The 17,673-nt window shown below is 41.3% G+C and overlaps 1 protein-coding gene across 13 annotated transcripts in view; it reads left to right on the forward strand.

Annotated features, from left to right (window-relative positions):
- The window catches only part of FAM81A (family with sequence similarity 81 member A), a 72,221-nt gene that overhangs the window by 33,508 nt on the left and 21,040 nt on the right, over window positions 1-17,673 (forward strand). For all 13 annotated transcript variants that reach the window (XM_045823897.1, XM_045823889.1, XM_045823890.1 and 10 more), the window contains one exon: window positions 10,709-10,827. In XM_045823897.1, the coding sequence (XP_045679853.1) occupies window positions 10,709-10,827 (119 nt within the window). The remainder of the gene's footprint in view (window positions 1-10,708; window positions 10,828-17,673) is intronic.

Consider the following 17,673-nt stretch of genomic DNA (forward strand, 5'->3'; position numbering starts at 1 on the left):
ATTAATTAATGCCTCCAGGGTCCTTGGCCTTTCCAAAACCCTGTAATTATTGCCCATGTCATATCAACAGATTCCGTGTCAAAACAGAAGACTCTTGTGTACTAGTATACCACAGGTGCTTGATAAATGTTGAATGAAAGTCTATATTCTTTAAATACATTCCTACCCATGCCCTGGCTGGTGAGGCCCAGTAGATTGAGCTCCGGCCTATGAACCAAAGGGTTGCTGGTTCAATTCCTAGTCAGGGCACATGCCTGGGTTGCTGGCCAGGCCCCCAGTAGTGGGTGCACAAGAGGCAATCACACACTGATGTTTCTCTTCCTCTCTTTCTCCCTCTCTCTAAAAATAAATAAAATCTTAAAAAAAATACATTCCCACCCATTATCTCTGCTGGCAGTTTGCCTTGTGATATGAAGTATGTTATTAATTATTCCTCAGAAACTTTCCACAAATTATTATCATCATGTTAAATTTAGAAGAGGTGATGTAGTCAACTTTGAATTTTGCATGTCTGGGTTACCCATACCGACTCATCAATCCCTGGAAGCCAAGTCCAAGTGAGCAATCAGTCCATGGCCCTTTTGGTGGTGGCAAGCTTTCCCTTCCACACCAGTTTGATGGTTGGGGAAGTGTTGGGGACCGCATGTCCCCTTAGAGCTTTTACTGTGTTTTGGGGGAACTAGGCGGTGGGGTCCATTACCTGGCTGGTTAGAATCTGCAGACTTACTCCTGGTTCCCATGCTTTGTAAAGTCCACTGGCTTGGGGTATTGGCTTTGACCTCGTTGGGTTAAGGGAAACTGTATGACGCCTTCATCTAACTGACTAGATTATATCTAGTTTTGTTAGTTTAATAATTTACAAATGGGCTTTCTGGACTTAAGTGATGAGTATGGAGTTAGTCTTTATCCACATGTCAAAAGAGAGGTATGGACAAGGATGGACAGATGAGAAACTGTACAGCTAGCACTGTCAGGGCGGAGAGAGTCTTGGGTACTGGACTTCATGCATTTTACCTACAGAGAGGATTTTGACCTGCAGCTTAGTAGCTCAGTGATTTTGTCACATGGGAACAGGTATACCAGCAGAGGGACTTTGGTGATTATCCTCTGTATTAGTCATAGGCCTCCAGAGAAACAAAACCAATTATATATATATATATGGTCTGTCCAGAAGGTATCCAGCCATGTAATATAAAAAAAAGACATTTATTGAAGAAGATACAAGAAACATTGTACACAGGACAATGATGCCTCAGTCCCCTTCAAAGTAGGCACCTTGGGACCTCACACAGTTCTCACAATTGTCATCAGCCACCCCATCATATTTTCCTGAATCTCATCGATGGTCTGAAATCTCTTCTTTCAAAGGTGATTTTAGTTTGGGGAAAAGTCAGAAGTCGCAGGGCACCGAATCGGGGCTGTAGCGGGGCTGAGTCACCTGGGTGATTTGACGTTTCGCAAAAAACTCTGCATGAGATGTGATGCATGAGTGGGTACATTATTGTGATGAAGCTGCCAATCACCAGTTGCCCATAGCTGCAGCCTTCTGAATCTGAATAGTTTCTGCAGAGGAATGTAAAAGCTTAATGCAAAATCTGATGCAGATTTGTTGCTGTATTCAGTCATTTTGAATGTGACAACCACACAGTACACATGCTCACTCAATGGTGTCTACCACCCCCATTGTCTAGTACAGTGAAGTAGTCATTGTCTGTGCATGCACACTCCAGGCCACTCTCCTTAGCTCCCAGGCTACATTGGTGTTGTGCAAACTGCATGTGTGTGTATACACACACATATATAATTTTACATATAACTTATTTATTATAAGGTATTGGCTCATATGATTATGGAGACTGTCATCTGCAAGCTGGAGACCCAGGAAAACTGGTGGTGTAACAGTTTGAAGGCCTGAGAGCCAGAGAGCTAAGAGTGTACATTCCAGCCCAGGTGTGAAGGCCTGAGAACCAGGAGTGCTGAGGGCAAGAGAAAATTGATGTCCCAGCTCAGTTGGGCAGAAATCGAATTCCAGCTTCTTCCCCCTTTTTGTTCTATTCGGGCTCTACACCTGCTCACTTTGAGGAGGGCCCTCTAGTTTACTCAGTTCACCTATTCAAATGCTAATCTCTTCCAGAAACATCCTCACTGACACATCCAGAAATACTGTTTAACCAGCTATCTGAGCATGCCATGGCTCAGCAAGTTGACATGTAATTAACCATTACATTATCCAAATTCATTTTGTTTTAACTCTCCCCACTAGACTTGGCTTGTCACGTGGCTTGACTCTAGGGGGTGAAGACAGTGAATTGAATGGAATTTGAGTATTTGTTCAGTTCTGTTGATAGAATGTTTTCAATGTATTGCAGTACATTAACTAAGTGGTATTTCGGTGTCAGCCCTCATCTCCGTACATTTTAGCTTGTCTAACTTCATTTTTGCAGAACTGATCACCTGCAGGCACCAACTAGCTATAGTCTCTGAGGCTTCAATGTGGAAAACCAAATCCTGGAACATGAAGTTAAATTAACTGATAAATCACTCAGCCACCCGCTGGGAGCCAGGCATTGCTTGAGGCACTGGGGCTGCAGTAGGGACCCAGATGTACAAGGACGCTCTTAGGCTTGCTGTGCATTCTAGCAGATTTCACAGGAGTACATGCTAAGTAACCAAGGTGATTTCAGCCTAAGTCAAGGGCTCTGATAAGATAATACTTGGAGAGTGATTGTGTGGCTATTTTAGGAAGCATGGTAGGGATACAAGGTGATGTGAACTGAGACTAGAATTACAGAAGGCACCAGCTGAGCCAAGGTGTTGGGGAGGAGACACAGGGGGAAGAGAACATTCCAGGAAGAGGGAACTGCAGATTCCAAGGCCATAAACAGGAAGAAGTTGGGAATGTTTGAGGAGCAGAAGGAGGGCCAGTGGGACTGGGTATCGTGTCATTAGCCTTGAAGACTATCATGGGAAATTGGGAATTTGGAAATGGAAAGCCATGATTTATTTTTAAGCAAAGGAATTGAATTCATTTACACTCTTTGTGCCAAGGAAATAATTGTGGATAAAACAGAAAATTTCTTGCCCTTGTGTTCCAAAAAGCCCTGGCTACTACATGAGAAGGGATTATAGGGGAGCAAGAATGGAGGCAGGAGGCTGGGCTGGGGTCCACCATGGCAGTTCGGGGTTGAGGGGACTGCAGCTTGGGTTGAGGGAGTGACCTTGAACTTGGAGAGAAGTGGATGATGGTTCTGGATCTGTTTTGCAGATAGAGCTGATGGAACTTCCCCATGTTGGAGGCAGAAAGACTAGTGTTTAGCTCTGGGCAAGTTCTAGGGCCCCATCGAATGTTCAGGTAAAAATGCCAAAAAGGCAATTTGATATATGTGGCTGGAGCTCCAGGGAGTTCTCAGCCCCGGTGGGAAGATTAAAAAGCCATGTAGGGTTACCATCTTATGAGGCCCTTCCCTGTAGGAGTTGGGCCTTTCTCCAAGTAATATTGGAGTTATACTTTCATTTCTAAATCCTCATATGTAGGAGAAGTTGGAGAAGGAGAATCACAGAGAACTGTTTCTTTCCTGGTCATTCCTAGGCAGTGCTCGCCTGCCTGGGTGGGTGAGGTTCCAGCGGGGTCCTTCACACAAACAGCATGCTGCGGTGCTGTGGGACCCACACTGGGGTGCCATTCTCTACTGCCTTTGGGAAGGGAGCTTCTTTAAAGACAGGTCATATCTTAGGGAAAATAAATGAAGACTTGGGATATCCTTTTTTCAAGGTGGCTGACCTCTCCTCTCTGCTGGTGTGAAATGTTACTGTAGGGGGTTTAGGCCACCCCCTTACCATCCTTTAGTCTTTCCTGCTGCAGCTGAGCTCTCCGAAGGCAGGCCTGATGCACAGCACATAGTAGGCATGCAGAAACAGTTTCTTGAATTGGACCAAAAATAATGGAGAGTTGATGACATACTGAGTAAACACATCATGATGATATATTGTTCCAAAATGACAAATTAAGCTTTACAGAGGGATTGCTTCCTAAGGCTTCATCATAGAATCCCTTTAAACAGTAAACTCTCTAATGCTTTCTATTTTCACAACTTTTCAGTAGTGTGAATATTGTGTTAAGGTCAGATATAATTCTTTTTTGTATTATTCAAAGAAAGCACTTCTAACACAGTATCTTATTCATCTGAAAGTAAATGGCTTTTCTTATGTGTAAGCATTAAAACACACACACACACTTTTCCTCTCCCTGGACATAAAAGTATTGTAAACTCACTATAGAAAATTCAGAAAGGAGGAATGTACCATAATCCCACTCTAGAGAGAAACAAAATGTTAATATTCTAGTATTATTTTCTATACATCTTACAGCAACTGGAACATGCTGCATATTTATTTTGTATCCTTTCTTTTTGCTTAATATTAAGTTGTGCACATTTCCCCTTGTGTTTTGTAAAGCCCTACATTAACCTCTTACCAGTTGTATAATAATGTGCTGCGTCAGTACCTTGTAAAATACATGGTATGTGGATCATTCTCGAGAGGCGTTTTGGTGTTTACATTTTTTGTCATTTTTTCTTACCATTTCCCTTCAAATTAATTACAAGGACTAGCATTGCAGGGTCACAGGTTATGAACATTACGAATATATTTTGAGGAATCATGCTGTGGAAAACTTGTATTAGGAAGTGCATTTTCCATGTGTGATAGATATTTTAGTATTATAAATTAAAAACAGTTGCTTGTTTAATAGATGAAAATGGCATGGTTTTCTAATTTTTAATTTTCGTAGACCTTCTTTTTTTTTCTATTTTTTTCATTTTAATCATTGTTCAAGTACAGTTTTCTCCCTTTTACTCCCATTCTAGCCCACCCACCCCTCCCCATAGACTTTCTTTTTAGAGCAGCTTCAGGATCGCAGCGGAAGAAAGCACAGAGCACCGCACAAGGTGGGCACCGCACAAGGTGGTCCCCACGCAGGTGCATCCTGCCGCCTGTCAGCACCGCACTGCGGGGGTGCCTTCTGGGTTATGATTTTTATGTCCTGTTCCCTTGCTTACTAGAAAGTGGGTACTTTTAAAAAGAATGTGTTGTTTAATGTGGTTGGTTTTTGTTTTTCTCTTTGGTTCTCCGTTGCGAATTACTGTTAATTTTTTTTTGCTTAGTGGTTTTTAGATAGAGAAACAACTCAGATGAAATGATTGGTCAGAGCCGTTGTCATTTCCCCCGTGTCCAGTGCGATGTTTCCCCGGGAGTGGTCTGTGGACCGTAACTTCGTGTCTGGGCCCATTCCCTAGTTTCGGCTCTCTGGGAGTGGGTCCTGGGGCTGTGTGTTTAACAAGCCACCTAAGGCATCCTTATGTACCCCAAAGATATCTGAGAACCACTGGCCTTAAGCCTTATTATAAACAAAGGTTCGGAAGCATTACATATAAAAAAGTAAGTATTACTTTTTGTTAACTATAACTAAGGAGTGTTACTTCCTATTAAAAGAGAGTGCACACCAGCGCCTTCTCATCAGTGGGAGAGTGTCAGAACCAGATTAGTCACATCTGAAGTTGTTTTGCAAGAGTATGTTGGGATGACTAACGTTTTGCCATTCACAGGTGATTGTAACTAGCTTGCATTCTTCTTAATAGAGCAGGTTCATTCAGAAAAAGATGGAAATTGCAGCAAATAACAGGTCTAGCAGTTTCAAATTCCTTTCAGGGAAAATTTTTTTATTGTCATTGTCACTCCATCTACAGTGGCCAGCCCCCCAGGTTTCCAATAAGAAAAACACAGAATCCTCACATCCTAATTTCTGCTTTTCACCAGAAAGTTAGAAAACTCTGAACAATGTATGCAAGTGTACTTTTCTGCATGTATGTTATATTCAAAAACAGTTAAGAAAAGGGAACACAAAAGAGTTTACTTATATTATAGCATAATTATATTGTCTAATAGGGCTTTCTGGTTCATTTGCACACTGGACTGCAAATTTTCAGTGTATTAGAAATCATCACAGTTCTAGAAATAAATAGTAACAAGCAGATGGACATGAATCTATCCTTAAGAAACCCTAGATTGGTTCCCTGGCTGGTGTAGCTCAGTGGATTGAGCATGGGACTGTGAATCAGAGGGTTGCTGGTTCAATTCCCAGTCTAGGACACATGCCTGGGTTGCAGGCTGGGTCTCCAGTGGGGGGCACATGAGAGGCAACCACACAATGATGTTTCTATCTTTCTTTTTCTCCTTCCCTTCCCCTCTCTCTAAAAATAAATAAAATCTTTAATAATAATAAAAAAAGAAACCCTAGATTGGTGCAGGAGGTAATAGGAAGGTGACTTATTGTGCCTTCCTCCACTGTTACCAGTTCCGGAGCCACCTTCCTGCACAGCTGGGCTAGACAGGCAGGAAGGCTGGGGGGAGTCTGCAGAGGCCTAGCCTGGGAGAGCCTGGAAGTGAGGTCCTGGACACTGCGGTTTCGGAGTCAGAGGGTAGGCAGGTCTCACTGCCTTGCCCTATGTGCTCAGTGGAGGGGGAGGGGGGGTAAAAAGGGGTTGTAGAGGTGGGCTGTGTCCCCACTACCTCCAGGCAGGGAGGGCTACGGAGGGCAAGACACAGAGAGGCTTCCTTCTGGCACCTCAACTGGACGCAGGCTCTCCCTGGCTGCCCCTCCAGTCCATAAGCTCCTTCCACTACACCCAGGACCACCTACTTAATCTCATTCCAATGATCGTAGAACAAAAAGAAACCATACCTAAGGGGGCCCAGCAGCCAGAGGAGGAAGAATAAGCACAGCCTGTAGAACAGGCCCGAATAAAATAAGAAACAGGTGGACCTTGAATGAGAAATGATTAGGACATGTTATGAACTGAATGCTTGTGTCACTCCCCAAATTCACATGTTGAAGCCCTAGCCCGCAGTGCAAGGGCATTTGGAGGTGGGGCCCTTGGGTGGTAATGAGATTTAAATGGTCGTGAGCATGGGGCTTTTCTAAGAGGAAGGAGACCAGAGCTGTCTCTGTCGTGGGAGGGCACAGCAAGAAGGCAGGTGTGTGCAAACCAGGAAGAGGGCCATCCTTACAATGGGCCCGTGCTGGCATCCTGGTCTCAGACTTTCCAGCCTTCAGAACTATGAGAAATACCTGTGCATTGTTCATAAAGCACTCAGTCTGGTATTTTGCTGAAGTAGCCCCAGCTAACTATAATAAGGCACTTAAGGACATCTGTGTACAGCATTTAATTTCTTCTGTGAACTTAATTTTTTTAAAGTCAGTAGATGAACTAGAAACAAGGATCGTTACTTTTAAGAACTGAATTAGTTGCCCACAAGACAAAGTAGAAAAAATGGTTGAAACATTAGAACCAAATACAAAGAGCGGAACAATGGGGGAAAAGATACAAGACTTGAAGGTCGGATCAAGGACACCCAGTCTAGGAATAATACGAGCACCAGAATGAGACAAAGAAGCAGATGGAGAAGGAAAAATAGTTACAGAGAAGAGAATTTACCTGAGTTGAAAAAATATATGAGAATACAGATTGATTGAAAAGTTCGCTGAGTTCCAGGTAGAATTGATCTGAGAGAGAGAGAACGTGCTGCAATTAGGTACGTTCTGATAAAATTCTTGAACTCTGAAGATGAAGAAAAAAATCTTATAAGCTTCTAGCTGTTAAGGAGCCAAGATACTTATGGAGGAAGCAGCATCAGACTTCCTGTCAGTCTTGACATTCACTGGGAGCAAAGGTCTTTAAGTCAATAATTCTATACCCTTTCAGTTTACCCCTTCTCCTTCAGGGAGCGGGGAAGGCGATTACTGACATGGCAGCGATTCAGAATCTTGTGTCCAAGTGTCCGGATCTGAGGAAAATGCTAGAGAAAGGACTCTAACCCAAACACTGTAGTCTGCACAGAGACCCCACGACAGGGGAAAATGGAGAGGAGAAGCACAGAGGCCGTCAGTCAGCCTTGCATCATTTCATGTAACTGGATATTGAGAAATGCCTGGGACTGGGTAACAGAAGTGCTAAAAACTTATTGACCCAGCAGAGACACTCTACAGGCAAAATCCTAATTATAGCCCAACTGGAAGTATCGAGTTATTTTAGCAAAGCCTAGTGGGGTGGGGGAAGGGCAAGAGGGGAGAAAAGTAAAATCCTTCCAAGTAAGTCATCTGGGGTGGTAGAGTAAAAGAGGACAAAGGAGGGTGGACGTGAAGACGTACCATGGTGTGTCCCAAGTCGAGGGGAGGGGGCGCCGTACAGGGTTGGAGCCTGGAGTGGACGTGCATGTGGTTTTGAGCGTGGAAGAAAGGAAGGTGACCAGTCGTGGAACCACAGGGTTCAGGGGCGTGTCCCAGTACACCAGCGGAGGAGGGGCAATAAACCATAACCCAACTAAACTCATCAAAATAAGGGAAAGGAGAAAGGAAACAAGAACAACTAAAAGCAATGTAAACTGAAAATATAAAGTGAGATGAAGGGACAAATGGAGACAAAGCAGCCTGGTATCATGATGAGAGCACAGTTCTGGTTCAAATCCTAGCTCGGTCACTTTTTCTCTGTGGCTTTGGGCAGGTTCCCCAACTGCTTGGGGGTTTCATTGCAGGGAAATGGGGGTGATAACAGTGCCTCCTTCACAGAGCGTCGTGGGGGTTAAATGAGTTCACACACCTGAGGCACCTAAAATGGTGCATGGTGCACAGTTCAATCAAGCAGGTGTTTGCTTTGTTATTTATAAAGCTTAGTAGCACTGTTACTATTTGGTGAGAGGAAACAATAGTAAAAGCACTAAATCATATAATGAAGGTTATTATATAATGGTTATGGCCACTGATTGTAAATGCATATGTGCCAAATTCAATGGCAGCTACATACAGATTAAAAGTATTAAAAGTGTGAGAAATTGATGAAAATACTTTATAGTAAAAGAATTTATAATACCTCCTTTAAGCTGCAGAGATTCAGTAGACAAAAATAAATAAGATCTAGAAAAAATGAATAATAGAATCTGCAAAGTCAATTGAATAGACAATTTTGAAACTTCTGTTCCTCAAATAGATTTTGGATGGAACATTTTAAAAAATCAGTCTTTGTCACAAAGCAAATTTTAATACATTCAAAATATTAAATATATTACAGACCGTATTTTAGTCATAATCCAATACAATTAGAAATAAGTAATAAAAATGATGAGAAACACATAGCTTGAAAATGAAGAGACACAATTCTAACTAATCCTTAGATCAAAGAGGAATCCAAAACTGAAATTAAAGCAATAAAAAAGAAAACACGCCACACCCAAACTATGGACAAAGAAAATACTGTACTAAAAAAAGTCTTCGTCATTAAGAAAGAAATAACAAAAATAAAGGAACATTCTACTAATCTTTTAAAATTACCAGAAAAGATTAAAACAGAAGAAAGGATTAATAATATTTAAGCTGACATCAAGCTAATAAAAAATGTTTGTAAAAACCCTTTGAAAGAGAAAGAAACCAAAAGCTTTTTCTTTGAGAAGAAGGAGAGAGAAGGTGGTGGTGGCGAGGGGGATTGTGCAGGACAGGGTAGAGTAGAGGAAGGGCGGTGGGGGAAGGATGTGCCAAAGACTAAGGCAGTGTTCAAAAGAAACATCCGATGTAAACATCTTTTGCTTTTGAGGGGTCTCCTGCTACTTAGAACTCAGGTTTTCTAGTTAGTGTGTCTGTCTGTCTGCCATAGTGCTTCAGCTTCAGCTTCTTTTCTGCTTTTGGCAGGCAGCATTGTAGGGTCCTGGCTAGCCGCTTGCTTGCTACCAGTGTGACTTGGGACATATAGTTTCAGGTGTTTGTGCCTCACTTCCTGGTGGGCATCCTAAGTAACTCCCTGCAGGGACCAGTGTGGATTTGGTGCAGGTCAGAACCACCCAGTACATGCTCAGGAAACCCCAGGGGTGTGTCTCCATCATTCCTTTGTAGAGTTCCCAGGATGGCTGGTCTGTGAGGTCATGCTTTTAGGTTGGGTCACTTAACCTTCATGCAATTCCACTTTCATTTCATGTCTTTCCTATGGGACACCATTCTGCCATTCCAGGATAAATATTGTCATCAAATAACTACTAGAAAGGTTAGCACTTGCTGTACTTACCTTGTACTAGGCATTGTGCCGAGTGCTTTGTATGTATCTTATGTAATATTCACAGTGGTCTTAAGACTATATAGTCCACCACTCCTGCTAACAGATGAGGCAAGGGAAGGTCAGAGCACTGTGCACGCTGTCCCGGGATCACACAGTGGAGGAACCATAACTTGGACCTGTTTCAATATGGTGCCCACACCCCTTCTTACTCTTGATTTATTACTTCTTAATAAGTAATAAGTAAATGATAAGTAGTAAATAATAAGGGATTGTTCAACAAAAATAACGACTATCAAAAAACATCCTGCAGTGGTACAAACACATCCCCAGAGTCCAGGGTTCTTGGTCTGGGCTTTGCCTCTCCCTGCAGCTGGACCTCCATCAGGTCTTTTGACATCGAGTCTAGTGTTTTTATTGCTAATTAAGGGACTTGGTGTGGGTGTGATCCCTAAGGTCTCTTTCTGTCTCTGTCTAAGTTCCTGGTTCTCTGTATATATTAGTTGACTGTTAAAAAGAAGCCTCTTACGAAAGGAGTTAAATGTTCTTAAAATGGTTTTGTGGCACCACGAAAATTCTCAAAGGACTCCCTTGTGGCCTTCTGTGTTGCCCAGGTGCTCCAGGAGCAGATCCGTGCCCGGGACAACATCAGCTATGGAACTAATTCTGCCTTAAAGACTCTGGAGATGAGGCAGCTGTCCGGTCTGGGAGATCTTCGAGGGCGAGTGGCAAGGTAGGCGGTCAGATGTTTGGGACTCCACTCCTCAGGAGCTGTTTTTCATAAACTTCATTTTCATGGGGAATATATTCATGAAACTCCAAAGCAAATTCTTTGCATTCTTCTTGTACACCTCCTCCTTTGCCCATAAAACTGAGCAGTGGAAGTTAGACGCGGGTGTGAGCCGTGCTGTGATATCTTGTGTGTGGAAAAAACAGTGGGAGAGCTCAGCTGACCTGTGCGGTGTGGCAGAGTAAGGCCTGTATGTTTACTGAATCCAGTAATGCACAAAGTTGGGACTTAACATTTTGCATGGCTTTTTAAACATTTAATTTTTCTTATAATTCATTTGTTATTAAATTATTTTAAAATTATAATTGGCATGCAATATTATATTAGTTTCATCTCTACAATATAGTGATTAGGCATTTATATTCCCCAATAAGTCTTAGTCCCCACCTGACACCATGCCTAGTTATTACAATATTATTGACTGTATTTTTATGTTATTCTGAAAGTATTGGTCTGTGGTAGAATGGAAATTTTAAAAACAGCTTTCACCTCTGATAACATGGAAAGTGCTGTTCTAGCCCCTCACTTACTCAAATTGCGCTCCCTGGACCCGTGGCATTAGCCTCACCTGGGAGCTTGTTAGAAATGCCCACTGTCCCCGAAGTATTTATGGGCCTCTTCTGCCCTCTGCTGCTATTTAAGTCAAACACAAGTCCACGCAGGAGTTGCGGAGCTCAGAGGTAATTTGAATCGTTCTGAGGTGACGTTGACCGTGGTCTACAGAGAGTGGGAGTGGAAAAGGACTCACAAGGCCTCTTTGGAGCAGAGAGCAGCAGTGTGAGGAGGTATTTGTGCAGACGACACCTGCTGGGCCTTGCCTGCTGGGCTTGTGTTTTGGGTCTGCTGGATGAACATCACTCTAACAGCAGAGATTTAATGGAGGCCTGGCTGGCCACTCTTGAGTGCTTTTCTGTCCTCATCTGAGTGAACTCCAATCTCCCTTGTATGACCCTTAGGGACAGAAACCCTGCTGACTTCCTCATCTCTCTTTACTCTTGCACTATACCATTCAGCAGTGATCAACTGCTTGTTATTTCTGGAAGGGGCCATGCTCTCCTATTTCAGTGTCTTTGTATATGCTCTTATACCCAGTATTCCTTTCCCCCTTCTTTTCTAACTTCTAGTCAGCCTTTAGAATTCTGCTCCAATGTCTCCTCCTCCAGGAAGTCTTTCTTGGTACCCCTATTCTCTTGAGCTCCACTGGCATTTTATGTTCTATTGGGTCTCTCTCTTGTCTTCACTGTCTTGGGGTAGAGTACCATCTTTTATTTTTGTAGCTCAAGGGTCTGGAAACAGTCTCAGGAAAACAGTAGATACTCAATAAATGTTTGTTTGGATGAATGATCTAGAAAATCACTGTAATAGGGTAGAAAAAACTTGAACCCTTTCTCTGGAGATTAGCTTAAAAAAAAAAAACCCCACAGCTTTGTTATGGCTCTCAGAACAGTGAGGAGTTAGGACTTCAGAGCTGCAGGGCAGAGTAGAGACTTCAGGAGAACTCTGAGGATCTCCTTGGTCACATCAGCTGTGGGCGAAGACTAAGTGAGACAATGCACGTAAGAGCTCAGTGTGGCGCATGGGGTGGCATGCACACACAGTGCATGGGAGCTGCTGCTGTTAGCTCAGGGGCAGCAGCAGTGAAATTATCCTCAGCGGGGAAATTATCCTGGTTCTAATTACAACATGAAGAAATTATCTTGACATAGTTTCAGAAATTTTACTTTTTTTTCCCTGCGGTTTCTTATTAACTGCTCCCCCCAAGCTTGTTCCTCCTCTGCAACAAACACTTCTACTCCAAAACAATGACAAAGTGCGCTGTGAGCACCACATGTTTTTGCTGTTTTATATTGGTCTTTCCCTTAAAATGTTAACGGGACTTGAATTGTAGAAATAAACTCATGTGAAATAAAAATTCTTTGATAAAGTTTTGGCTTTCTGGTATTGGCTATGTTATTGTATTGAAGGAATCTGTATGAACTTTTTAAGTGATATTCTTGAATTAGTAGGCTGCCATGTTATTTCAGATTTATTTCATAGTGTTTGGGAGCTGTTGGTGATGTAATTGACAGGAAACAGGCCCTGATGCCTCCCCTCTAGACCCAGCTTAGAGGGGCAAAGGCAAATTTGCCTTGGAGGTGAGAGGCACCCTTATTCCCTCTAAGCATAGCATGCCCTAAAAAAGACTTTCTCAGCATTTTCCATTTCTCCCTAAAGCAGAATATCTGAAATATTTGGTCCATTTTTGCCTTGTCTTTTTCATCTTTCCAAGACTCAATGGGCACATCCACTTTTCTCTATGAGGTCTGCTTGCATGGTGTCAGAGCCTTAGAGAATTATACAAGGTAGATGTGCAAGTTCCCGCAAGGTGAGCAGGCCCAGGTGCAAAGAAAAAAAGAAGATAAAATTGGACATCATCAGATTAAAGATTTTTGACTATCATAAATAACACTGTTCTGAATATTCACATGGGTTTTTCGTCATATGTTTTCATTTCTCACACACACCTCCCCACCCAGGACTGTAATTGCTGAGTCATACAGTAAGTCTATATTTACCCTTTTGGGGAACGGAACAGCCAGGTTGTTTTCCATAGTGGCTGCAGCGTTTTCCACTGTCAGCAGCAGGGCATGAGGGCCCGATTTCTCCACATCCTCTCCAACACTTGTCTGTAGTTTGATTATAGCCAACCTAGTGGGCGTGAAGTGGCGTCTTGTAGTTGTGATTTGCATTTCCCTTAATGACTAATGGTGTTGAACATCATTTAATGAGATTATTGGTGATTTGTATCTCTTCTTTGCAGAACTGTTTGTTTAGATCCTTTGCCCATTTTTAAATTGGGGTATTTATCTTTCTATTTTTGAGTTGTAGCAGTTCTTTATGTATTCCAGATGCAATTCTCTTATCTAATATTTGAAAAAAAATCCCCATTCTGTTTTCTTTTCATATTCTTAACTGGATACATTTGTTTAAATACTTCTATTCTTTATTCATATTCTCTATTTAGTGAGACATTGTCATTAAACCTTCCTTTACTTTTTGAAGCATATTTCTTTTATTTATTTATTTGATTATCTTATATTTTTAATGGCTGCCTTGAGTTTTTGTCTTTTAAATTTGACTTCTGTTCCATCTTACAGGCAGCTGCTTTTGTCTGCTGCCCCTAGCCCACTGTGTACAGTTCACATTTTTCTGTTTCTTTGCATGTCTCAGAATTTTGTTAGTAACTGGACACTTTAGGTAATATGTTGTTGCAGTCTCTATGCGCACACACACACACACACGTGCGCACACACACTGGCGTTGTCTTGTTGGTTTGTTTGATGACCTGGCTGGACTGTTTCAGTGGCGTCTATTTCCCCTGTGATGTGAAGCCCCAGACGTCACTCCTCAGAAGGCACGAATTCATCCAGCAGTGATGGTGATTTCAGTGAGGTTCTCTTTGCCTCCCTTCCTGATCTTTTATTAAGTTGTGCCTCTGTTAGTACCATACCCAAATCTTAGGCTCCACTAATTGCTGGCATATTGCTCTCCTTTTTATGACAATGCCCTAGAACATAAGTTGCTCTATGATCTGATTTAATCAAATTATTGCCAGCACTTAAGGGCTTAATGATGTATATATATAATAATTATGTGTATGATATATATATATACACACACACACAAATACTTATATTTTATATATACACACATATATGTATTAATTATTACAATGTGGAAGATAAGAAAATGTTTTGAACATCATTGCTTTTGGTGTGCTCTGCCACTGTGTTGCAAGCTGTGAGAGAAGTTCTGCTTTAAGCATGTTGCCCAAGTGATACCTCTGGGCCCCGGATGGGCTTTTCTGACCGCCTCCCTCCTCTCAGTGATCTGTTGGCCGAGCGATAGAGTCGCTCTGCCACCTGATGGCCACAACTAGGAAGTGAACCTGAGATCCTGCCCCAAAGACTGGAAAAGGGAACATTTGGAATCTGTAATATAAAATATCAAGGATGGAATAGGACAACTGATCGGGTTCATTGCAAGTTCTGTGTAACTAAAGTTATTGAGCATGCATGCATCTATGCTAGAGTGCCGAGGCCATCTTTTGTGTTTTTTTGCAAAGAACGATGTCTTTGATTCGATACTAGATGAAAGAGCAATATTGCTTCCCCCTTCTTTATATGTACATTATATATGTAAATATACATTTACATATAATTTCAAAGTTATAAAAATATGCAAGAGTCATCATTTGTTAACATTCTGTCTCATTTACTTGGTTATTCTATCATATATAATTTTTTTCTGAAATATTTGAAAGTAAGAATAACGTTGCTTTTAACATAAAAAAGCTAGCTGATTCCATTGTGTGTTTACTGATGATCTCACACTGTGTCTCTCTGCTTCCCCTGCCCACTCTGCCACTTTGCTTATAAAAGTACACAAGTGACTGGGCCGGTCATAAACAAGCAGGCAAACTATGGCATACATAAAATGAAAATAAGAAGGCTCACCAGCTCCATCTGTTTTACTCCTTCAAAGCAACTAATGTTAACAATTTGGTGTCTGTCCTTTTAGACTTTTGTCATACGTTGTTGTAAAATAATTATTTATTATTGTAGGAATATAATGATTTGCAGCAAAATAATTACCTAACCATGTATTGTGGGCCTCTTTCTAATATACGTACATGTAGATCTAGCATACTTATTTAATTATTTATTTATTTTATCCTCACCCAAGGACATGCCCCTTAATTTTAGGGAGAGGGGAAGGGAGACAGAGGGAAGGAGAGAAACATCAACGTTTGCCTCTAGTATACATCCCAACCAGACCGGGGACCGAAACACAGCCGAGGCATGTGCCCTGATCAGGGATCAAACCTGCAACCTTTTGGTTTCTAGGAAGGTGCAACCAGCTGAGCCACACTGGCCAGGGCAATCTGGCATACTTTTTCATTGGATGTGGGGTATTCTTCTGCATGTATGTACCGTAGTTCAGTGTGTCTGTGTAGTATGTTTGTTTCCAACTGAGACACAACATAAGCTATAGCTAGTGAAAATGGTGAACCATACACTTCAAGATAATGTTGACACCTTTCCAAATAACTTTCCAAACACATTACGTCCCTTGAACAGCTTTGTAAAGATGATGACACCAATCTGATAGAGTGATACCTGAGAGTGTCCACCCAGTAAGCTTATGTTTGGATTAGGAAATAATGCTTTTATATAGTATTTTTGTATTTCATGGTATGTTAAAACCCCAGGTTTCCCCAAATATATTTTAAACAATATTTTGCTAAAAATTATGAACTCAAAATAAAGCAGAAGAGTCTGTATTTGGTGTTGATGTTTTAACCATTATTTGTGAATTGGGGGTGATTTGTAGGGACTAAATGAAACAATACATTTGAAGTATCTTATATAGTGTGTGGTGCCTAGTAAATATTCTTTATGTGTGTTCATTCACAGATATTTATTGAGCCTCTACTGCATGCAGGGCACTGTGCTAGGAACGAGGCTCTAGTGATGGAACAGGCAGAGAGAGCATCCTTGCTTACACGGGGGTGGTGTTCTGTCTCACAGGGGAGACCACATTAAACAACTTACTGCAAAATATTTAATTTCACTTTTTACTTGGATCATTCAGTTTGATTTTTCTTTGTTCCCAGTTTTGTGTCTTTGGAGTTAATACCAAGAAATATATTCATCTTTCAAGATTTAGGGTAAATGCTGCCCAATTGCCCTCTGGAAAGCTTGTAAACTTGTTTTCTCACTTGCATTTTACAAACTCCAACACTGGACATTAACATTAAAAAAGGATTTACAAAATCATAATGGCATATTGTTCTTTTAATTTATATATATATATATTTTATTATGAATATTGAAAATTTAAAAATGCACTTGTGATGTTTGTCAGATTTAAAAAAATTTTAAATATTTAAGTCAATATTTTAAAAATTTTGTCCTAATAAAGTTTTTCCATTACTTTTTAAAAAGGTTGTAGCATTTCACCAAAATGACTGAGCTAGACAAGCTGTTCCACTTAGAGCAAATGTGAGTTGGCACCAAATAAAGACCAAGTTTGGAATAATTGAACTGGCAGCTTAGTTTCTTCCAGGTCTGTAGTGAGTTACGTCTCCCAAGGGTTTCCTCAGTTTGCTCACCATTGTTTCTCGCATCCCACTCCGCATCTCCGGGTGCTCCTGTCTTCTTACCAAAGTGCATTTTTTTAGTGACTCCTTCTCTATGGGCTGTGGGCAATGCATTCCTTAATCTTTACATGTCTGAAACTGTCTTTGTCTTTGTTTTGCACTTAGTCTTGGATGTTGGGTTATTTTCACTCAATATTTCTCCATCATCTTGTGATGCCTATTGTTTTCTGACACTTGTTGTGTGCTGTCTTATAGTCAGTTTTTGGCGGGTTATCAGTCATTGGTAATTTTTATCTTTATGGTTCTTTGAATCTTGGCATGCTCTGTTTATTTTTTTCTGTTTATTCTATTTATTCTAATTACTGATCCCATGATGAATTCACTAAATACTTTAAAAACTCGTGTCTTTCTTCAGTTTTATGAAATTGCCAGCACTCACACCTCAAACATTGCTTCTCTGTCATTCTCTCCATTTCCTTCTTTTGGAACTGTTCAATTCCTCCTTGACTTATGGTAGTAACGTCTCTGTACATTTCCTCCTTGTTTTGTAAGTATTTTTCCTGTTTTGAGTCTCTGTCTTTGCTGCATTTGGAGTGAGCTTCTTGCTACTATCTTCTAATCCACCGATCCCATCTTCTATGGTGTCC

The sequence above is a fragment of the Phyllostomus hastatus genome, unplaced genomic scaffold, assembly GCF_019186645.2.
Source record: "Phyllostomus hastatus isolate PE091 unplaced genomic scaffold, TTU_PhHast_1.1 phas_scaffold_501, whole genome shotgun sequence".
NCBI lineage: Eukaryota > Metazoa > Chordata > Mammalia > Chiroptera > Phyllostomidae > Phyllostomus > Phyllostomus hastatus.